The 24,033-nt window shown below is 45.9% G+C and overlaps 1 protein-coding gene across 1 annotated transcript; it reads left to right on the forward strand.

The window, feature by feature from the left end:
* LOC125943563 (uncharacterized) lies at positions 1 to 24,033 on the forward strand. Its single transcript, XM_049662974.1, has 5 exons — positions 1 to 279; positions 8,605 to 8,819; positions 10,651 to 10,831; positions 17,171 to 17,425; positions 23,611 to 24,033. Exons 1-5 carry the CDS (start codon positions 207 to 209, stop codon positions 23,868 to 23,870), a joined length of 984 nt encoding a protein of 327 aa, XP_049518931.1. The 5' UTR covers positions 1 to 206; the 3' UTR covers positions 23,871 to 24,033.

Raw genomic sequence — 24,033 nt, forward strand, 5'->3', positions numbered from 1 at the left:
ATCATCGTGCATCTTCAAAGCCTAAATTGTACACCTTCCTATATATACCTATCCTCCAGAGGAAGAAGAAGGAAACAAAATCTGGCGCTCGGTGGTTGAGAGAATTTTCGCTTCCCAACATTGTCCTGTGCTCGTTCCGCGTCGTCGAAGAGCGTTTCGACAACCTCGTCGCCTGCAGAGAGAACGATCTCGGCTCCCACTTCGAAATGGCAAAGCGCATCCTGCTCCTCCCGCTGGCGTGCCTCCTGCTGCAGCAGGCCTACGGCTGGGAGAACACGCGTAAGCACACACACCGTCAATGTATATAGCAGTGCCGCAAGGTATTTTGCTGCCCCAGGCACCAAATTTAAGCGTATGGTGCCGAAAAATTTTAACGTCACTTTGCGAGGCATGTTGGTTGCCGCGGTAAGTTGCTATCACAGATAGTACGTGCAATAATAATAATAATTAAAAAAAATTCACCGACTATTACGATACTCTCTAATGCGAAGTTGAGCGCAGCTCTGTACGTGTTTTCATTTCGCGATGAATTGGCTGCCGCGGACAATCTGTCTCGTGCGGCACGTTGCAAACCGAGCGAAGTGTGTTGCGGCCGCCTGACTAATCTGGAGATCGCTAAAACCCGTGCATGGGTGACGCGTGGGCGCGATTCACAGAAGCCGCCGCCGACAAACCTCCCAGACGACGCGCGCTACTCTGGCGCCATCTCGTAGCAATCGTCGCCACACTATACACTTTTGTTCTCGCGCTTTCACTAAACCCTCCTCTGCTTCCCGCGCGCGCTACACCCTCCTTTCCGCTTTCTTCCACACGTCTCTCATCTCCCGCGGCGCTCCGCGTTCGCTCTCATATTTCGCTGTGCTCGTTCGCTCGGTTACGCCGACGCTTGCCGCAGGAACGGACGCCTAAGAGCTGCGCTCTTAGAAATTGCACACAAATTGTGCGGGTATCATTTCATACCGGTGTCACACGACCACTTTTGATCGCGATCAAGCCTGATCCGGATCGAAATTTTTGACTGCGATTGGCTCCCTTGCGCAGCTCGCGCAAAGAAGCCAATCACGACCGAGAAATTCGATCCAACCACTTGTAGCTGTGTCGCCGCAACCCTTTGCGTGAATAAGGCAGCCACGCGTTCCTCAAGTAGGTTACAAACTTGTATTCTAAATAAGGGTGTGCGAATAGTAATTTTTGAGACCGAATACGAACATAATTGTGGCAAAAACGAATCGGGTCGAATACTGTTTGAATAGTTCTCGAATATTGAAGTGTTTTTCACCATTAATATGCAACAACGCTTACATCCCAGCATTCGCTACATCAGCAAATTTCTGTCATTGAAGTTTGGAAGTGTATTGAATACTTAGTGCAGATACAAAAGTATAGATATTCAGTACAGAAAAAAGGTCCCATAGAGTAAACACTGTAGGGGGACCTTTTATAATGTTAAAAAACACGAATACTACTTAACAGCAGAAAAGCAGCGAAATATAAAAATACAAATACGAATGCAAATACATACTGAGGCGAAACAGTAGTACAATTGAAAATATAAAACGATAGGGATAAGGCATAAGCTGAAGTAGAAAACGAAGCAAACAGTATTCAAAATGACAGATTGGAATTTGAGTTTAAAAGACCTATTCAGCAAACGGTGCTATAGGTTAAACATGAAATTGCGAAGCTGATGTTTGAATGACGATATGGAAAAGGCACACTAAATGTTATAAGGCAAAGAATTCCAAAGTATGATTAAAACAAATGCTACTCTTTGAGAACCATAGTTAGTTCGTACCTTGGGGAGTATAAAATTGTTATTGGAGGAAAAGCGCGTAATATTTGAATTAGTAAGCTGTTTGATAAGAACAAATTTCAGAAGACTATGGTCTTTAATTGCTTGGTAAGCTTGGTAAGTGCAGACATTAAATTTGATTAGATTGTCAATATTCAGTATGTGCAGTTCCCGGTGCAGAACGTCGGTTGCTCCAGGTGAGAATGCGAATGGCTTGATTCTTTACATGTTGGAGGGAAGAAAGGTGGCAATGATATGTTTGACCCGAGGAAGCAATCCAATAATTTAGATGACTGTGAATGAATGCATAATATAATTAAGGTGATCAAAATAGTTAAGTCAAAGTAACATCTAGATTTTAGTTTTCCCTAATACCATAGGAATTTTTCCGCTGCAGCTCATTAATATGCAAATTAAATTTTAAGCGGGAATAAAGCTTGATACCAAGGAAGGAACAATTATCTCATAGATGAATTGGATGTTTGTTTATAAGGAGGGGCATGACTTGCGCGTTATTTATGGACCTGGAATTAAAAATTAAAAACTTAATTTTGGAGGGATTTATCAAAAGCTTGTTTTTAGCACACCATGCACTAACGTTAATAAGTTCTGCATTAAGGGTTGTTGTAAGGCTGCTTAGAGAATTACTCGAACATAAGAGAGTCGTGTCGTCAGCATATAAGATGCATTCTGATAGTGTGGTTAGACACTGTGGAAGGTCATTAATGTATAGCATAAATAAAAGCGGACCCAGAATTGAGCCTTGTGGAACGCCGATGTTAATTATTTTTTTAGTGGAACAGATGCCGGAGATGGATATTAATTGCTCACGATCACACAAGTAACTGCGGAAAAGATTGAGAGAGTTGCCACTAATGCCATAAGATGCAAGTTTAGAAAGAACTTCATAATTGTATCAAAGGCTTTCGTAAAATCTAAGAAAACAGAACCAACGAAGTTACCATTGTCAATTTATAGTTTACATTTTTCTGTGAAGTAAATGAGGGCTAGGTTAGTCGAGTATCCTTGTCTAAACCCAAATTGTTTTGGATGAAATAGGTTAAATTTCGTTAGGTAGCTAGACAGGCGAACATGTATTAGTTTTTCAATTACTTTGCTAAAAAAGGGGAGAATGGATATCGGCCTCTAATTAGAAATTAATCATCTGTCACCGTTTTTTAAATACCGGAATAACCTTACTCATCTTTAACTTACGGGAAATAGACCGGTTTCAAAAATTAGATTGATTATGTAGGTGAGCACAGCCGCAATATTATCAGCAATCATTTTCACATGGTTAGCAGAAATGTTATCAATACCTACGTTAGAGGATTTTATACTAGTAATTGTTCTTACCTCCTCTGGGGTAGCAGGAAAAAAAAATGAGTGACCACAATGATCAAGTTCGTCATGCGTACTGGATGGAACAGCTAGGTATGGGAGAGGAGAAGTAGTCACTAAATGCATTAGCGATATCTAATGGGTTAGATATTACTGATCATTCATGATGAATGTTGGATGTAGGCGGATTAATGGTTTTATTGAGAAAGGAATTAGATCAAGCGTCATTGCTTTTTTTTATGTCTGAAACAGTGCAATTAATTTCATTTTGATAATATCGCTTTTTCGCATCCTTCATTACAGCATTCAGTGTGTTACAATACTGCTTATAACGATCAAGTAGATGCACATTAAATGGTTGTCTTTTTTATATCTTTCTTGTTATCTTTCTAGTTATCTTTCTTACGCAGGCTATTAAGTAGTCCCTTTGTTAACCATGGGTTTCTAGGGGGAAGAATAACGTTTATGGCACTGTACACATGTTGTCGATGAAGACACGCAATCGGATATTACAGAGATGAAAGCGGTGTATGCCGATTCAGCATTATTCATTAACGTGACACGAGACCAATCAGAATTAGATACCATTTCTTTAAATTTGTCGCGATCAAACTTATTCTTAACAAAGCTTACACTATTAATGCGAGGACTGTTCTCAAAGCAAAGTGCAACTGGGAAATGATCTGTAATATTGCTTTGAAGAATGAATGCGGAGGGAGGATGAAGAACGTTCGAAAGCGCATGGTCAATAAGTGTTCCCAAACCGTTATTAGTGCAACGGGTGGGAAGGGAGAGAAGAGACCATAACCTTGGAAACAGCTGACATACTGAGTTAGGTAAGAGGAGGATGCATCAAGTAAATTAATGTTAATGTCCCCCAAGATGATAACGGCCTTTTTTTTTCCTTTGAAAGAATGTCAAGAAGAGTGTCAAGTGCTTCACAAAAAGCAGGAATCGGTGAATGTGGTGATCGATAAATGGTACCAAAGACAATATTATTATCAATGCCTATTACAGAGTGGTCAACCTCAATCCACACGGACTCACAATCACAGATATTTAAATGAAGATCAAGCCTACGCTTGTATCTAATGTCAGACCGAATAAACATGGCTGATCCACCATATGTTGTGATGAAAAGCGATTGCAACATTCTGCATTGTATGATAGGGAAACCATGAAGATTTTGATCGAAATCACTCAGCCACGTCTCAGAAACACATATAATTGAGAAAGAATGAAGACAAGATGACAATAGTATCTGATAATCGCGAAAATGTTTGCGAAGACTGCGTGAATTGAAATGAATCGCTGAATGATGCCTATGCGTAGAGTAGGATTGGACATCGTTAACGGAAATGTACGACATGCGATCAGATCAGAATACGAGGATCCGAAAAAAAAAGCAACAAAAAGAGAAAACCTGGTCAATTTAACCAAAAATCGCAAGATCCGAGTCACTCTTTATGCGAAAAACTTTGCTATCAGTAGATTGCCTCGCCTTGATGACGCAGTCATCAGTCAAAAAAAAAAAAAAAAAAGCCACTTTTTCTGTCAGTTGCAGGGCCTTGCTGAATGATTGCTTATTCTGTGGAGTGAGGTGGTCATTGACGAAAACTGCTTTGTTTCGTGCTTTGCTGAATCCAATGTCACTAGTGTTAAGGCGTGCCTTTCGGGCTTTGCCTATCAACTCGGTTTTCAAGGCGCGAGAGTGAAATCGGACAAGCAAGTGCTTTGTATCAGAAGCAGACGGAACACGATGAATGACATCAATATCATTAGCAGAAACAGGACATTCTATTTTAGAGGCAATAGTTTGAAGAATTGTCATGCAGTCTTCACCCTGGGTACACGGAACGCCTGTGATTTCCAGGTTGTTTTTTTGTGAGTACTGTTCCATGTCACGAATTCGTCTTTCCAAAGATTCGTTATGCGCGATTAGGAATTTGTTCATTGCAGTTAGTTCTTCCTTTTCTATTTTGAGGGATTCAACAGTCCTGTTCAGAAAATCAAGAGTGCTTGTTAGTCCTATCTCGTCATTTAGACCTTTAATGATCAAGGAAGGCTGGGAATCTAACTTGGATACTACAGTTGTCGTTATCTTGTCAAACAGGTTATCAAGTTTGTCTTTGAAAGTATTTTCTAGCTGTTCCACGCGTTTGGACAGTTCAGCGACAGTTGGCATGGTTGAAAGAAAACGCCGGAAGCAGCAGCAGCAGCAGCAGCAGCAGAAGTGGCAATAAATTATAAACTAAATGAATAGCAATATACAGACGGGGAAAATGTGCACGAACCTGTGAAGCCGAGAGGGAAGAGTCAAGCATGCACACACTGCTACACCGCCACTGCTGCTTCTGAATGAAGTTGAGTGGTCCGTAGGACATTCATATAGCCAAGCTGCTGGCGACCAGGCGCAGGCGCAGATCCTAGGGCAGCAGTGAGCTGTCAGAATCACGCCGGGAGCCCGATGACGCACGCTGCTGTGAATCGCGCCCACGCGTCACCCGCGCGCTGCTTCTCGCCGTCTCCCGATTAGCGAGGCAGTCGCGCCACAGTTCGCTCCGTTTGCAACGTGCCGCACGAGACAAATTGTCCGCGTCAGCCAATATATCGCGAAATAAAAACACGTATCTAGAGCTGCCCTCAGATTTCGCACTGGGGACTATGGTAATCGCCGGTGAATTTTTACAGCGAAGCTGTATGCCTCTCGTTGGTCGGAAAATTTCGTGGCGTAAACACAAATCACCCATACCCAATACCACACAGGCGGAAAGTTTTAGTTTTTCCGGGGGGGCGGGGTGGGGGGCCTGGGGCCTGACCAGCTTTCCGAACGCCACCCATATATATATATATATATATATATATATATATATATATATATATTACACTGGAAACTTCGTGTGGCCTCGAAAGATTGGTCACTGAAGTGCCGAGCTTGAATGACGAGCTCAACCAAGAGACTGACGCGCCTCTTGGTTGAGCCATGCGACAAGCGGATTCAGTTAAACACGTCAGGGAGATACATGTGTTTTGTGCGTATTCAGTCGCTCAAGTACACATCTATGAAAAAGCAATGTAACGCCTTGTAAAAGATTTGCTACAAAAGATACAATCAAGAAATCTTTTCCCGACGAAAGTTCACTTATCGACACGAGAAGACATAACATATATAAACATTAAACGATATATAACAATTTCTGAACACAACTTATGCTTAGAATTATTAGCATAAGTATAATGTAGTTCCATAACGCCATAGTTTGATTACATGTTAAAGCATGCCTTATGCCACTGGTTTCGTTTATTTTCCGGAGGCAGAACAAAGGATTATGGAGTAAAAACTATCAGGTGCCCAAATAAATAAACATGTTAACAAATAAATAAATAAGACAGCGATATCTCAGAAGCGCGAAAGGACTCGATAGCAAATATAGGAACAACGTGGATTGTGTTTTTGAGAGGCAAATGCAGCGTACGACGAATAAAAATTAATAAGGATAATGCACAGATATACTAGGGAGTTTTACAAATAGCGCAACCACGCGTCTTTTCTTACCCAAATGGCCTCACTCTGCTTGCGTGGATATGGACCACATTTTCGTTTCTTTGTACAACTTTTTGTGTTGTTTTCAAAGGCAGGTGGTTTGCTTTGACTTGTAAGTTGGTTCCTTTCTCTCTCCTATTAAAGAATGCAGTTCGTTGTCTGATGCGGTGATTTTAACATCATTGAAAAAGTGTTCGTTTGGGCACTTGATCTGGAAATGAAGTTGTCGGCAATCTTATTCAAGTTGATTTTGCGGGATAGTTCTTTGTGCGCGTGCAAAATTGCCAGATGGTTCAAACGGTCGTGTCCAGTTGTCGACCGCAAGTACACTTTCAGTCACCGAAGGCAAGAAAAGGACCTCTCGGATGTCGTCGACGAGACCGGTATGGCCAACGCAAGTTTTTTTAGCTCGGCCATTTCCGGCAAAAGGTTTCGCAGGTGTTCGCCATTGCCCCCCGTAAACATGTGCACGACGTCCCCAAATGTGTGCAATGATGCCGACCTTTGCTGGTTTAAAATGTCAATCAGCATATCTCTGTGCAAAATCAGGCATCCTGGTTCAAGGTCGTCACCGTAAAACTATGTTATATATACTTCGTCTTCCTTCCCTATGACAAGCTGCTCAATGTGGGACTTATGCGGCCACATATCATGTGGATACCTGTTGTTTAACGAAGACAGCACTGTGTCAAGTACTTCATAGAACCCCTGGTGGTACATGGCACTCGTTGATGGAAACACGTGAGCTGAGGAACCTTCTTGATAGCGGCGTGGAGTCTTCTTTCGGATAGCGGCTAGAACACACGGGTCCTCAACTCCTACTTTTCCTGCCTCTGCTATACATATGTGGGTCACGCGCTTCATTTTGGAGTTAATCGGTCCAAGCTTGGGCCATCCGAGATGGCTGGTCCCTTCGCGTGCGCTGTCTCCCCGCGCGCCTAGTGTTATTCCGTATGAAGTCCAATAGTCATATGAGTGAGCGACCCATACACTACGGGTGCGAGAAAAAGCCCGTAACGCTGAGCCGTAACACTTGATGGATATTATCTTCACACGCGCTCAATATTCGGGTTAGTTGGAGGTCACGTGATCAAATGCGCGAATGGAGAGGAGAGCACACGTCTTCTAATCTAGCCCTGCCGCAGCTGCGAATTACTATGTGCGGTTGACGCTTACGCGGCCCGCGTGCCGTATCCGATTGTTGGTAATCATTGGGGGGGGGGGGGGTGCAATGTTAAAGGGCGAGCAGGGATGGCTGCTAACTTCATGCGCGCTGTGTTCCTTCTTAGGATGTTTTTCAGCGCCCCAAGTGTTGCAGATCGCATAGCCTAAGTTAAGAGACAGGGGTAATTGGAGATCGCTGACAGAGGCTGTCCTATAGTGGACATAGAAATATGCAGATGATGGTGATGAATCTAATTTGCGGAGTCGCGGTGAATCGCATGGTTGTACGAAACGTTCGCCCCCACTGCCGGCTGTTCATCATAATGCCAGCGTTGTGATAGCGACTGCTCGCGGTCATCCAGCGGGATATTTAGAGGTTTACATGGTCCGTGCATTGCACGATCTTTGTTATTTCAATTAGTGAGTAAATGTTACAATTAATATAGGCGATATACCCAACGTACAGAATCGTGTGAGGGCCGCACTTTTTGCCGCAGTTTCTTACAAGGGACCGGGCCATTTTATCAAATTTTTCCAACTACGAGTATGAAATCTGCCGTAAACATCCGCGATCGCCTCCTCTCGCCATCTATGGTCGTGTACAACTTTAGAAGGCAGTGGCTTTTGCCCCTCAAAGGCGGATGCACACGAGCATCCACAAATGGGCGTGCACTCTTGCGGGCCAGATTGTAGATAGTCCATAAACACGCTCCTCGTGGGTGGTGACCTAACTATATACCCGCACCACGCTGGGCGAACGCAGACCTGTTCGGCGACGTGTGCTGGTCGAACGGCTCGAGCGTGCTGTGGCTCCACCGTGGCGAGCTGCCGTCGGCCGTGGTGGGCCTGCGGTACCCGCTCGAAACGGCGCACAACTGCAGCTTCGCCGTGGCCAGCGACAGCGGCGCGCTCATCGTGGTCGTCCGGCTGCTCGACCTGCGCCGGGATCTCAACGGCACCTGCCTCGACCACGTCGCGGTGCGTGCGCTTTGGTAAACAGGGGTAGGCTCGCGCTCGAGTGACCTGTGCCGTGCGGCTTTAAGAGAAACTTCGCATGTGGTCCAGCAACGATTCCAGCATTCCAGTCCAGCTACCAGAAACCAGCAACCATTCTGATTGCTGGTTTGCCCATGGCTAACACCTTTACCCTTGAGGCTATATAGAAACCTTGTTGTATACTACAGCGAGCTCAAATTACACCTGCATTGAGAGAAGCCACAGTAGAAAACTAATTTTGACCAGCTGGTGCGCACCGATATATATATATATATGGCACGAGAGTTCCACTGCAATAGTTAATAAAGCTTATTTCATACAGTTTTTTTGTGTTTCTGTCGCAGCTACCATCGTGTTTACTTGCCACCAAAAGGACGCAAGAAAAAAAAAAAAAGCATTAGTTCTCATGATAGGTTCTATCCTATGTACCCCTCAAGAATTAGGATGTAGCCATGGGACAGAGCAAGCGACCTTCATAAACCAAAAAGAAAGTTAGAATGTTTAGTGTTTGACCAGTGGCTCGTTGCCAGTAAAACACGAAGACGCAATGGTAACGCGTGTCACTTTCCCATTCTTTCCCCTGGAGCGAGACTTCGAGTGCATTCAGCTATCTGTTCGTGCGCGAGCTGGAACATCTCGGTTTCGTTTGTCTTGGTTAAGAAAAAAAAAATGGAAAAACCGTTTGCAGAACTTCGCGTGTGGTACACTATACTACGACATTAAAACGGATGAGAGCTAGAAGGTCGGTCGGTGCATGGTGTCAACTTTCTGGAAGTGAAGCGCCCGCCATTCTGCCGTGGAGTCAACGTACTGCAAATAGGGTTGCCACATTTGAAAAAAAAAAAGAAAAAAAAAGGAGAGTGAGAGGGAGGAGAGGAAGGGGAGGCGTGTTCTTTTGTGAAAAGTAGCGTAAGCAAAAGCAAAACAAAATGAAGAAGGAAATAAAGTGTCGAATTAGCGATACGCCGAGTTCAATGTTTGCATGCGTGGATTAAGTTTATCGAACGGCTTAACTATATAAGATTTGGTACCCTCGGCGATCACGTAGCCCCGGGTTGTAGAAGTACAGGATTGAGCCGTGTGCGACCGTTTCGCTCATGTGGCCCGTCCTAGCATAGTGCTAGATGACGTAATAAGCGCCTACATCGGGAGATCGTCGAGAAGACGTATTTGAAGTAAAGGATGCGCTGAACTTGCAGGAGAAATAGGAAATGGTTACAACGCCTCCCCCCCTTCCCCCTCACTCATCGGTGCGCATGCGCCACTGGTCTGACGTTCCTTGTCCCCGTGTTGCGCTACACTTAATCCCAATTCATTACGTATATGACTGCGGACGATCGAGCAAGAACTATTCGTACTCGCCTCTCTAAGCGCCGCAGCTTTGCATAGAGAAACTTATCTCACGCTAGCTGGGTCGCACCGTCAAATTGTGCCATGTCGTCGAATAGATCACGCCGCTTTCTACGAGCCGATCAGGCTACGAGCCGATCAGAGAAGACGTGACCGCTTTGAAGTCCACTCTAGACGAGGAATCCACAGTGGCCAAACGAAGGAAGCCTCAGCCTGGAGCCAACGGATTCTACAAGCGGACTTTTCTTCGCCAGAATGTCCCCTGACGGCGCCGTCCCTTGAAGAAACGTTGGCTCCTGGCTGAGGCTTCCCTCGTTCACCCACTCTAGCCCGTTGACCACTTCGTCTTCATCCTGTGAACCATTTGTCTATAAATGATGAGGTTCGGCGGTGTCTGATTATAACACTCCCCGGTCAAATCCCCGCGCTTTCAAGCTATAGCTCCTTCTGGGAATACTCGCAGCTGGAGGAAGGACCAGGCGGCCGCCCTCTGATCTTCGAGGGTCCCCGATGCTGGGCGAAGCAAGGCGACGACGTGATGCACGCCCTGGCGCGCGGAGTCGTACACGTGCGCCTCAGCGTGACGCCGCCGGTCGAGCGCGTCTACAGGGGACTCAACATCGCCTTCACCACCTACTCTCACGGCGAGTGCGACGCGCGCTTCCGCGTATAAAACCAATAAAACGCGCTTGCGTGAACACGAGAAAAACGCGTCAGGCCGCGACGTGAGCCCATGCCGTGGGCCAAGTTCTAATGTAGTCCTTATGTTAACACGACGTACTGAGCGAGCTTATATACGTCGTGGCTGACTCAGTTCGCCTTCGCTGGGCAAATTGGCTATAGTGTGACCCGTTGTCTGGACTAGTTAGTCTGGACTCAGTGAGCCCACAATTAGAACTCTCGAAAAAATAAAAATAAACACAAGAATAAAATTTAGATTAATAAAAAAATGACATGCACGAAAGAAAATAAAGAACACAGCAACAGCGCGCATAAGCCGCGTAAATAACCACGCATGACGGCGCTTAATTATTTACTGAAACAACTTCCGCACAATTATCGGCATGCAGCGAAGCACCAGAATCGATTTTGTTCAGCGTGTTCGTTACCGTTACGGCGTGTTCGTTAAAGTAGCTCCCTGCTGAAGACCGGCGCGTGTTCACGTCAATGCGACGAGTGTTGCCGTGAAGCCACAATGCCAAATTCCCGTACAACAGAAATTCCCCTTTTGTGCCAAATTCGTTGAAGTTTTGGCAAGGCGAGTGGGCGCACAAATAGCAAGTTATCCATCTGGCGAACACACGGAACGTTCATGATGCATGTGCAGGGAACTTGGATTTGTAGTAGTGCGTCCGACGCGGCGACGAAATTCTCGCGATGTCAACACTCTTTTCCCGTCGGCATTACAGCTCTGTATTGTTGCCTACCAAAACACCGGGTACATATACCGCTTGAAATGCATGTTGGAGAGACGCGAATATTGCAGATTTCGAGCCCGATCGGAATATTTATTTCTATTGGATGTTGAATTTGGTTCCGGAACCGTATGTTGAAAATTTCGGATAACTTGACTGGTCCGAATATCAGGCTAAGCGTGGGCTAAACGAGGCTAAGCGAGGGCTTCTTCGAGGCAAACGTCCGTGCATATCGGAGCTTCATTGTGATGGCTTCAAGCTCCCGCTGTTTGCTAATGAGCGAACAGAATCATAGCCAGATAATGATATACGTGCAACCTCCTTTCCTATATAGTTAAATAGCGTTTGCATGTGCGGGTGTTATTGTCGTTGGGCAGGACGACGGTAAGCTCAGCGAGTATGCGGAGAAGTGAGTGTCGTGCGCGTTAACTTGCACTGACATATGAAGGGATGCCTTGTTCTTATGCTTCTGGCAAACGCGTAATTTAAGCCTGGTTACCTCTGTGGAACCCACAAATTCTGCGTCAATAATAACGTACCGTGCACATGTCCGTGTTTTATACTTTACATTTTAACTGGAAATAAGATAGACCATGGGGTTTTACGTGCCAAGACCACGGTCTGATTATGAGGCACGCCGTAGTGGGAGACACCGGAACAATTTGGACCTCCTGGGGTTCTTTAAAGTGCACCTAAATCTAAGTATACGGGTGTTTTCGCACTTCGCCCCCATCAAAATGCGGCCTCCGTGGCCGGGATTTGATCCCGCCACCTCGTAATTAGCAGCCCAACACCATAGCCATTAAGCAACCACGGCTGGTAACTAGAAATAAGAGCATCCTCAAATGGCAGGCTTTACTAACCGATCATTTCAGGTGCATCATGCCGTGTGTACTCAACGCGTCCCTTTATTTCCATTGCTATGTTCACACATATCCTGGTTACATTTCAACAGTCGCTTATTCACGCGCTTCGCAATTGTGAGTATGCATAGGATTATCTCCACATGGAAAGTGTAATTTATGTACTACGCTAAATATTTTGCCGTGCTTTTAACAGCGGAGCTGTTTAAGCTTTTGGTTAGGCCGTGGAGCGTTAGCAGAAAACTGCGCCTGGTGATGACGCCACTGCGCGTTGCCTAGCAACGCCTCGCACAGCTGGTGCGAGGCGTTGCTAGGCGACGCACGTGACATCATCGCTTGGCGAGGTTACCACCCTCTCCAAGGTTACCCTCGCCACAGCGCGAGGCGCAGCCGACGTATCCGGCGTTCGTTGGCCACGTCCTCGCGTCGCGGCGTCCCCGTGCCGAGCGCGCTCGCGCGTCAACGCTACGTCAGACTGTAAAGTGGCCTTTAGAAGACTGCGCGCTGACCCTGGGTATCATGCCGATACTCGGGGTTGGCTAAGTTTGGCTAAGAACCAGCCAAGCCAACCAAGTTCAGCAAAGGAAAGCAAAGTTAAAGCTAGGCAAGGGCCACCAGCTTCGCTGTTTGCCCAGTCTTCGTACCACTTTGTGTGAAGCTGCCCCTATTTTTTTTGTCTTTTCCTAGTTAAGCTTGTATATCCAATGTAGAAAGAAATTCGCATTAAAATCAATGCTTGAAGCCATTTTGTTTCGCTCAGATATCGTATTCGATCACATATTGCAATGTTTGAACAACACCATTTAATATCAATTACTACTTGTTATAGTACGTAATGTTTTAGATCTGGGCGTTGCTTGGAACAAAAGAGAAATACCAAGTCAGACTAGACGGGTACATTAGGCTCTTGGAATACCAAATACACTAAATCCTCGTTATAACGAAATCGCTTTAGCGTAATATCGCTTTATTCGAACTTTCTTGGAGTCACGACCTCAGCGCATGCATTTTAGACCGGCATAATTGAAGTTCAGTGTCGCCAGATACCGTTTAGTGCAAACTTCGATGCGGGAAATACGCCCAGGAGCGCGCGGTGCCACATATGCTGCCACCCTTTGCGTTTCTTCGTGCCAACTCGGACAGGCAAACTGCGCCTCAAACGTCACTCCACCACGTGGCGATATAGCTCGTTGGGTCTAACTGTATCGCGTGATGATAACAGACAGACGAGGAAGCTGCTCACGGGCGTCAGCAGAATTTCTTCACTGCCGTGTTCCCACTGGCGAACGCTGACCTGTTTCAGTATATGTTTTGCGAGCTCCAGCTTCTGGAGTGCACGTACCGGCTTTTTTACAGCCTCTCCTCTCTTGACAATATACCGCTCATAACGAAGTACATTTTCTCTACCAATGATTTCGTTATAACGAGGTTTTACTGTACGTCAATCCCACCGTGAGCGGACGCTTCTGTAACCGGCATAAGCGCGGGAAAAAAATTAGTGGTGATTTCGCCTGGTAAATTCTTATGGCAGCGTCTCGTAGCCATTAAATTTTGGCAGTGTATGCCCCGGGTCTATAATGTAAATGTTATATCCATAAAGAATGATTCCGTTACGTTCGAAAGTAAACAGAAAGTCTAAAGTTCACAACTTTTGGTAACTTTTCTTCCACTAAAATGGCCTATACAGTACGGTAAAATATCGTGGACCTAATTACGTCTCAATTACGTCACCGGCTCCACCGTCGGGAGGGGGGGGGGGGGGGTCAAAATTTATGGAGGGAACTCTCGCATTAATTTTCTATGTTGATAATGAACGATTTTTCACATAATAAACCAAAATATAATGAATCTAAATCGAAAAAGAACACTTTAGCAGTGAAAACCGCTCTATATGGTATTTCAGTTTAGTGCTGCATTCCTTTGAAGCCGCTGCTACATCAATGATGGAGTGGGCCGTCTTTTTTGACGAAATTGCTTTCGATTTCCTGTGTTATGGCGTGCGCTGCTGTGGACGTAGATTTGGTTCCCGGCGACCGCGGTTGCACTCCCATGGGGCAAAGATGCAGAAAAACTCGCGTGCATCGTACTTTAGGTGAACGTTACAGAAACTTAGCAGGTCAAAATTAACACGGAGTCCTCCACTGCGGCGTCCCCCATGACGCACTCTGCAGCGTACAATTTAATTTTGTGGGAAGTTCATTAAAGAAACTGCTTTTTATGCGCAGAGAAGGCGTCCAATGAACTGTCCCAGGCCACTGTATTATCTTGTTGGTGCAGCAGGGGAGACCATGACTGCTCTCTGTCCGACCGTTGTTCTAGCGAGACGGGCATGAGAGACGTGGTGGCAGCACAGCATCGACTTTCGTCTCGGAAATATACTTACTAACGCGATAGCGTTAAGGGCCCCGTGTCGCAGAAAATCCGGCATCAGTGTCGGCGTGGGCGCGGGCGCACCGGCATCGTTGGCGGAAATAATCATCCCGAACCACCCCCACTGCGCAGGCCCTCCACGTGGCGCAAGGCATTAGGGAACAAAATTGAATTTCTCAAAGTAATACCCGTCAGAAAAATCGTAAAGTACGACTTAACCACAACTTACAGACGTGATAGCGTCGGATTGTAATTTGAATATACGAGGAAACATAATTCTCTTACGCCAAAATTCAAACACAAACCCCTTTCCAAGCATTTCTATAATGCATACAGCGGCGTGCCGCTGGCACTTCCTTCCTTGCAAAAACACCATTCAGATGGCGCTCGCCTCCTCGGAAGCCGTGCGTGGAGGCGAAGCTTGACAAAAAAAAAAAAAAATAGTAGCCCTTCCCCTGTCGAGGAAATGTGGGTAAGCGAAGCCTGTCGTGTGTTTCTTCGGTGCTCCTCCGAACGAATTGCACCGACGAGTACCACGTTGTTCTCGAACCACAACCGGTCACACGCACTGCAGCTGGCTCCGAAGTTTCGGTTGAGAAACTCGCGTTGAAACCTGGCTGTCGCACCGGGGAAGTTGGCGCTAGCGTTGCTGAGGCGTGCAGCACCCTTGTGGGGTTGGGGAGGGCAAGACGACGCTGACGTCTGGCCACAACATCACGCTCCCGCAACTCGGGGTCCGCGGCTCTTCGCTGACGTTTCGTCTGGGTTTCGGAAGCCCTCACGCTAGAATCGGCACGTCGACGACGAGCCCTTTCCCGAGCGCGTTCATTCTTGATGGATTTGCATAAAATTTCTTCAAAATTAAATCTCTCCGTTAGGTAAGACCATGAATGGCTCATACCGCCTTAAGCAATGGCTCATAACCCCATAAACGCGGCCTCCTCATTACGACGACAGAAGAGAAGTGAAATTCTACGCTGGAATGATTAGCGGCAACGCAGCCAGCTGTGGAAGCAGACGACGACGACGACGACGAACGCGGGATCAGTGGCACGAGCGCGTGCCAACCACCTGTGTAGCTCTAGAAGGAGCTGGTTTATTTTACCGTTACATCGCCGGAGCAGGCTAGCGTGTACAAAAAAAAAAAAGCTGCAGTTGCCGGGAAGCCCGATAAGCAGCCAGGGATCTTTGAATGCTATCGCGTTCGCTCTTAAAGGCGAAGCTTAAGCATCGTCCAAATATTTAACCTATAGGTTGATGCGTGCTCATTGTGGTTTTCATAATCGCAAACCCTGCGGCGGCGCACACATACTATCCTTGCTCAGCTGGCTGGACCCACAGTCGTGGCACGCAACTATCGACAGAGGTTTGTTCTAAGCTAGGTGGCGCATTATTAGTACAGCGCACCATATATGTAGGTATGCGATAAGGGACATCCACCATGGTGGCCCCAGTATAGCTATGACGTTCGGGTGCCGAGCACGACGTTACAGATTCGATTCCCGACGGCGACGGCTGCATTTCGATGGGGGCAGAATGCAAAAAAAAAAAAAATCGCGTGCATCTAGATTTGTGTGCACGTTAAAGAACAGCGATTCGGAACTCTTCACTAGAGTGTCCCTGATGGGTCCAGTGTACGGTGTAAGATAGTATATATCTTACACAGTGGTCCAGTGTATACTCTGTTCCATATACAGCAGTCAACGCTCTGGAAGCTAAGCAAGAAGTTCGGTTAAGAAAAGTCCGCGCGTTCCGTCTATGCTTCGCTTGGCGTTCCGTCTATGCTTCGCTGGGCGTTCCGTTCATGCTTCGCTGGGCGCCAACAGCGTTCACTCGCACAAGCATGCACGTGAGGCTCCTCACGGCGGGTTGCAAATGAGAAACTAGAAAACAACAACAAAAATAAAAATGATCTAAAACAACGCATTAGCAGCCGTATACCACAGTGCGCTTGTTTCTCAGGATTAAAACTTGTTTCCTTCAATACTGAGCCTATATATAAGAAACACTTGCGCACAATTGCGGTCAAAAGACATCCAACTATATTCAAGTGCGAACGAAGCCACTGCAAGAAGTCTCTCTAGCTTCCACAGCGTTGGCTGCTATGTATGGAACGGAGTACAGAGTTACTGTACTTAAAGGAAGCCTATACAGTAACCCTCGTACAGTGTTGCAATTGGGTCGGTAAAACCCATGAGTCGCTCGATCAATAACGGAGAAGACAGAAAGCAAGACGAGTCAGTCGATCGACACGCGTTGGTTACCGTTTTGACGCAGAGAGATGCTTTGTTACAGTAGCTTTGTTCCGCTTATTGTTGGTGCTTTTTTTTTTTAGGTCGCGACACCTATAGCCTCGTGCGCAAGACGCGTGACATAGCGCGCATCTCGCTCAAGAGAGCGCTGCAGCCTGCCCTTGTCGTGTATGATGAACGGTGTATGGTCGACGCAGGCAACCTGTGCGACTCGGAAGATATGTTTCGCTGTGCCACGGGTGGAGACGTGTGCATCCCGCGCCGGCTGACCTGCAACGGCATCAACAACTGCGGCGACGACAGTGACGAGCCCAAGCACCTGAGCAGCGAGCACTGCCGTCAGTATACGCGATATCCTTTCATGTATTTAATCGATTAATAAAAAAAATCGGGCATGACAACTGCAGCTCACCTTCACCTTGCACGACTAGTTACAATGTGGAATAAGCTAATGAGGAAAACTCCAAGTAATTAACTTTTAAGAGCGGAGCTGTTTAAGCTCTTGGTTAGGCCGCGTAGTGCGAACAAAAAAACTGCGCTTGGTGATGGTCACCGCGCGTTGCCTAGCAAGCATCTCGCGGAGCGGCGTGTGCTTCGCCTCCTCTCCCTCCAGCCACGCCTCGGCAAGTGTGGAGGTGCAGCTTGGCCATGACGTCACCGGGTAGATAAAGCTCGGTGCCCAGGGATATAGTCAATTTTCGAGTCTTTTCTTCTTACCGACTGGCATGTTACAAACGGGAAAAACTCATTTCCTAGTGTTTTAAATACCATGGTTTGATGTGGAACTCACTAGCCCTGTCTCGTATACCTTAGATGCGTAAGGCACTATCTCCATGCACAGTGTATTAAGTAACCGTCTGCTCATGTTTCTTGTCGTAAAAACCACTCTTATATTGTTTAAACATAGCGATAAAGGTGCGACATCGTGTGGTGCAGGTTGGCGTGTTGACGCTACATCCTGGATTTTCGTGTCAGCTCGCGGTATTCGGACCTCACTTGATGGATGCTTTTCGTCGTCCGTGACGACACTGCGGTGTGACTCAAACTAATGTCAATTTTAACGAAAGCTAGCGAAATGATTTTGCTTAAACCACTTCCATACAGCTCCGCACGCATCAAGATACTTTGTATCTGGGATGGATATTTTACTTAGTCGCTTCCGAGTTCATTTCGAAAAGGATTGAATGGCAATGTTCAATGTAATGTACTTACAGGGGATCGCAGGGGGTAGCTATGGGGTAGCCAAATGGCCTATACATTCAGCAGTCTACTTCTACGTCCCACTTACCCAATTTGAGGCAGCTCGTCGGTTGAATGAAGCCGAGTGTGGTTCGTTGATTCTCTTGGTGCTGGGACCATCAAGCGTCAATTAGCGCTGTGGAATTCGCTTCGTTTCCACAGCGCTCCGCAACTGTCTCCTCCAGACCGTGCCGTTCTTCCTAGACATTAGATAGTTTTAGAGTAGGGGACGTAAGTGGATTGCGTCGTCTAATCTAAAGCTCTCTATTGTACGCGTAATGGCACGGTCTGTGGCACCCGCTCTCTGTTAACCTAATGTGAGCAGACCCAGACCTCTCGACTTGGACGGCATGTGTCCTGCTTTCACGGTCGCGGTTTCCGCTGTCGGTTCCCGCTGTCCAGACAGGTCTGTATTTCGTCCCCCTGTCCTTTCCCGCCGCTGGTGCCAAGTTGGCATGCATATGTACTGGCGCCAGCAACATATATGCACTCAGCGGCATCTGAAACGTACACACGGACATCGAATGCTATAGGGAATATCAAGTAGCAACAAGCGTAATATTTGATTAATTGCAATAAGATTTCCATGTGTTTTTGCGGAGAAATGAGAACTGTCAGACATTTGAGCAAAAAAAAAAAAAAAAAAAAAAAAAAAACCCCCCCCCCCTCTCTCTCTCTCTCTCTCGCAGGGAGTGATAGTTATGAAGATTAATGAAAAGCAGAATTTCGAAGATAAGGACTAAATATGGATGGAAATTTTCATTATCCCAAATTCACAGCCTTAATTAACTCGGTAATGCCCAACGTATTATATATTTTTGAACTGATTTCGATATCTAAAAATTCTTATTTATGCGCGGGAACTTAACGAATAGCCTATAATGGCGTCTTTGATAAGCTGGAGCAAGATTTCAGTTGTGGATAGTTCAGGAAAATGTTTACTAATTAATTAATCAATCGCTAACTAGTTAAATTATACCTCTAGTAATATTTAATTGCTTTATGTACACGTATATTGACAAGTAATAAAGATGAACAAGTTGTATTAATTTTTCCGAATGTGGAATTCCGGAAATTGCAGGATTATACAAAAATCAGGTGTGTTTATAACGCATTGATTCCTTCCCTCTCGACCTTATTGAGTACACGGGTGTTTTTTCTTTAGCTACCTAAATGACCCAGCATTCTTTTTTTCTATTGGGAGTATGTTGTGTCTTTAGCTTACCTCTTTTCATAATTCGTGATTGTCAACTTGTGGCTCAAAATTAGGCGGTGATGAATTAGGCGATAAACAGCGATGCTCAACACACTGTTGTGTGTTGGGCATGGCTGTTTTAAAGGTGTTGTGGACCGCTCTATAGAAAAAAGAAACTCATAAGCGCCCTATTTACTAATCTCATATAAAAAACCGGTGCGTTCTCATATGTCATATTGGTCATATCTCATATGATTATATCGACGTATGGGTATATCCCATATAAAAAGTCCGTATGTTTGTGTGTCTGCTAAACGAAGTATCGCACATTATTAGAAGTGAAACAACGACAAAAGTTTTAGAAGCAATTCCGAAACAAAATGGATCATGCGAGCTTTGTTTACGGTTTCACAACGGAAGTCTATATGACAACCTGTGACTTTTGTTTGTAGTCAGTGTCAGTAGTGTAGTCAGTGTCTTTGGCAGAGTCATGTAGCAGGCATTTCTTTTTTACGCTGCAACCAGTGATGTTTCACATGCAACGGGCCCGTTTACATGTGTCTACGGCACACAAGTCATTCGGCAGCTTCCTCTTGTTCTTTTTCTTTTCTTTTTTTCACAACTTCATACCTATGTTCGGTAACCATTTCGCTAGTGTTTTTGGGAAGATAGTCAATCAGCAGCCATTCATTCTTAGAAAAATTTTTTTTTGCAACCAGGCTCTAAAAATGGTGAGTGGTTATTCGTGCAGTTTTTTAAAGGACAATAGCGACATTGTGTTTAAAACGGATCTTTTGTCCCCGATAGCTGTCCTTTTTCTCACGAGCCAGCACAGGCGTGGTACACCGAATTAATTACACCGAAATAAGTACTCCTGCACTAAATATATGCGTCTCTGTTTGACTATTCAATATTTAATTCAATATTCGATGCTTACTATGCGCATTCGATTCGTACTCAAGAAATTCGATATTCGCCAACCTCTACTCTTTCGATAGGGGTGCCCACAACACCTCTTAAACAGCGATGCTCAATACACAGTTGAAAGTTATCGCAGCTTAATTGTGAGCTACAAATTGAAAACCAACAATTATCAAACATGATATCCAAAAATGATATGTCCTCAAATAATAAGCGGAGCATGCCCCATATAATACGGGCTGATAATTTTTTATTTTTACGAAATTTTCAAAATCGCCTGTGGCAGATAGTATAATTCTTGTCCTTGAGCAGGATTATTCGAAGAGACGGACATTACTAGCATGAGAAATCGAAACACATATTCAACTAATTAACGAAAATTCACTAATTAACTTCTTACTTAATTACGTTACATCGCATATTGCAATTTATGAATTAATGCCCATGAATTTGCGACACGTATCTACTTGAATCAAATTTCCAGGATGACACCCGTTTCAAGATATTATTTTCCAAAGTGTGGGATAATATACATGGGCGTTCCAGTTACCTTAGAGTTTCAATCCATAAAAGAGCGTTCTGTTGAAAAAGTAGATATGCCTTGCAAACTCCTGGTTACAATTTTTAACTGCCATATGTGCAGCAATGTAAATAATTAAGAAGTTATTAGTGAATTTGTGTTAATTTGTTGAATATGTCTTTCGATTTTTCGTGCAAGTAATGTCCGCCTCTCTGAACAATCCATCTCAAGGACTAGAATTAGGTTATCTGCAACGGGCGATTTTTTAAAATTCCGTAAAACTTAGAAGTGATCACCTCGTGTATACCACACACGGGTTTTTATATTGAATACCTATATGTTCGTATGAGATTACTGGATTTGGGGCATATGGCTTTTTTTTTCCGTGGGGAATACGAAGTGTTTTGTTGAATTGCTTGGTGTGTTTTCGTTTGGTATTTCACCGATAAGTTTTCTGGTGTTTTGTATGTGCACATGCATGCTTTAAGTTTTCGTTTTCGTTTTTTTTGTTTTCAATGTACGAGGTCAAAGACCTAGTCACGTGTGAAGCAACGCCTGTTGCCTCCCCCCCCCCCCCCCCCCCTTTCAAAACACACACAATCTTGTTTCTTGTTTCCTGGATGTAAAAAAACTAGGAATGTTAAATAAACGAAAACGAACTGAAATGTCACCCTGCTCAACTGCTAAGAGGAGGAGGCGCAAGCGAGGTTTCCCAAGGTCGGCTTGGAGAGACGTCGAGAAGGCATCGGTGGCAGCCTGGCACCGATGCGGTTAACAGCCGGTCACTTGACACATGATAAGAGGTCGAAGGCACAGAGCGCGAGCGCAATATTATCACGTCAAGTCACAGACGGAGACAGGAATTTGAATACACCAAAACCGGAATCCGCCGCAGAGTACTTGCGTATATGAATATAAAACGAAACTCGCAACCATATCGGCCTGTCACATCTCGAGCTCCTTCACTTCTGGAGCATGAAAAGCGTACGTGCTCGCACTGCTCCTCCGATACAAACCGACCCTCCCCCCTTTTTCTTCTTTTTATTTAATACAACTTTCATAGGAGGCAAGTTGTCGGTCGTCAAAAACCAAGAACCACCGAACTACTCTGAGCGTGCATACCAATAACTCGGGTCTTGACGCTGCACAGTTGCCACATTCTAACTTGCACTGAGCACGTTCGCGCAGCCATATGCACTTCCCACTCGACGGTTCGCGTGTGTAGCCGCGGGTACACCGGTGTCGCCATTCTTCAAGCCTGTGGCACAGTAGGTTAGCGTGAAGAAGAAGAACGGGTCAAATCGTCTTGTAGGGCTAATAGCCTATCATATACTCATGCAAATGATACAGCGGGTCATGCAGTTTGGTCGTCTGGAAGGACTGAGTCTGTCGGTCGTGTAGCACAGTGTGGGTTGAATCAAAACCATCCACTTGGCGTGATGAATGTAAACGCAATCGGGAGAGTGGAGCCGGCTGTGCCTGCAGTCGCATCCTGGCAGCACGTTCCCTGTTGTCTCGTTTCGACCCTCTGTGCTTCTGCGACCTCGACCTGCCCAAAAGTCAAATAAAGTTGTTTCTCTCTCTATCTCTCTCTCAGCCAAAAAGTCGAGTTCGCTTGCAAATTCCGGAGCTATCCTGGATCCTGAAGCAATTCTCTAATTCCGTGCATATTCCACCATGCTGGCCTGTTTAAGCGAACAGTGAGATGTAGCAGGTCCTGAACCAGTGTATAGAAGGTGCTACAGTTCTCTCCGTTTAGCAATAGCGCGACATGGCGGCTTATGTACACCCTTCCGATTTTTAAACAATAGCACGCGAGCGTCGACCGCACGGCGTTTCAGTGGTCTTGTAGCGGTGAGGGACACTCCTGAAGCGAGTAGCGCAGCAGAATACATTAGAACTAGAATTCGCCTTGCACGACCGCTCATAAAGTTGACAATACCACCGTCCCTTGCCGCTACAAGGGCGCTGACACGCCGTCCGGTTGAAGCTCGCGTGATAATGTTAAAAAATTGCAAAGGTGTACGTCGCAATTCGTTTCACGCGGTGTAGGTATCCTGGAGCGCGAGACACAGAATTGCTTAAATTTGCGAGAAGTTGCACAGTTCACGTGCAAGAGTTGTCGAGATCGTTCCACACGGGCTGTGCGGTGGCCCTGGGCCCTTGAAGGGTCCAAACTCGCTCGCTTAAGAAAGTTTTTCCATCTATCCATCCACGCGAGCATGGCGTTGGCACTGAACTACCGTAGACTCTACATAGTTCACGAAATACTGGGCGATATAGAATACGAGCTTAAGACGTAGGCCTGACGCGAGTCCTTGCAAACGGGGTCGAGTTGTGCTGCGTCTGCCCTACTCTGACTCAACCTGCTAACGCAGGATTAGTGTAAGCTGCGCTAGAACCTAATTAGCGTAATTTTGTGACGCCATAATAAAAATCAGGACGTCATCAACCCTAATAATATAATTAGGGACTTCGTAACCCCCCAAAAAATGGCGTCACCGCCATAATTGAACACAAGCTAACCTAGCCTTATTATCATCATAATCGCATGACGTGACGATGACGTCATCGAGCCCCATGACTATGTGTTGCGTACTCCAGGAGCCACAAAAACGCTGAACGTTGCTTCGTAATCTCACTCGCAGGTGTGGATCCGGAGGACATCTGGGGGCCCATCGTGTTCTGCACCATCCTGGTGGCCTTCTCCGGAATCGTCATCTACGTCATCGTGCTCGACATATGCATGGCTCGCGTGTCCTTCAGCACGAGCTCGACCAGCAGCACCAGCGGCGACACCAGCACGGACAGCAGCGACAGTGGAAGCGGCGACACCGTGCTCGCGCCGTTGCCGGAGGGCGACCAAGCCGTGCTCTTGCGCAACGCGGAAATCGAAGTACAGGCGTGACGTGCAGGCGCTCGGGTATTCGTGCAGGCGCCCGGCGAGCTGCGTCTACGACGTCCGATAGGCTCAAGGTTGCAGCGCGCGTCAAAATTGCGAGAACGTCCTTAACTACATATATGCTGAGCGGTTCGATGGAAATTAAAGTTGATCAGCTTTTCCTTGCGAA

Source organism: Dermacentor silvarum, chromosome 2, assembly GCF_013339745.2.
Source record: "Dermacentor silvarum isolate Dsil-2018 chromosome 2, BIME_Dsil_1.4, whole genome shotgun sequence".
NCBI lineage: Eukaryota > Metazoa > Arthropoda > Arachnida > Ixodida > Ixodidae > Dermacentor > Dermacentor silvarum.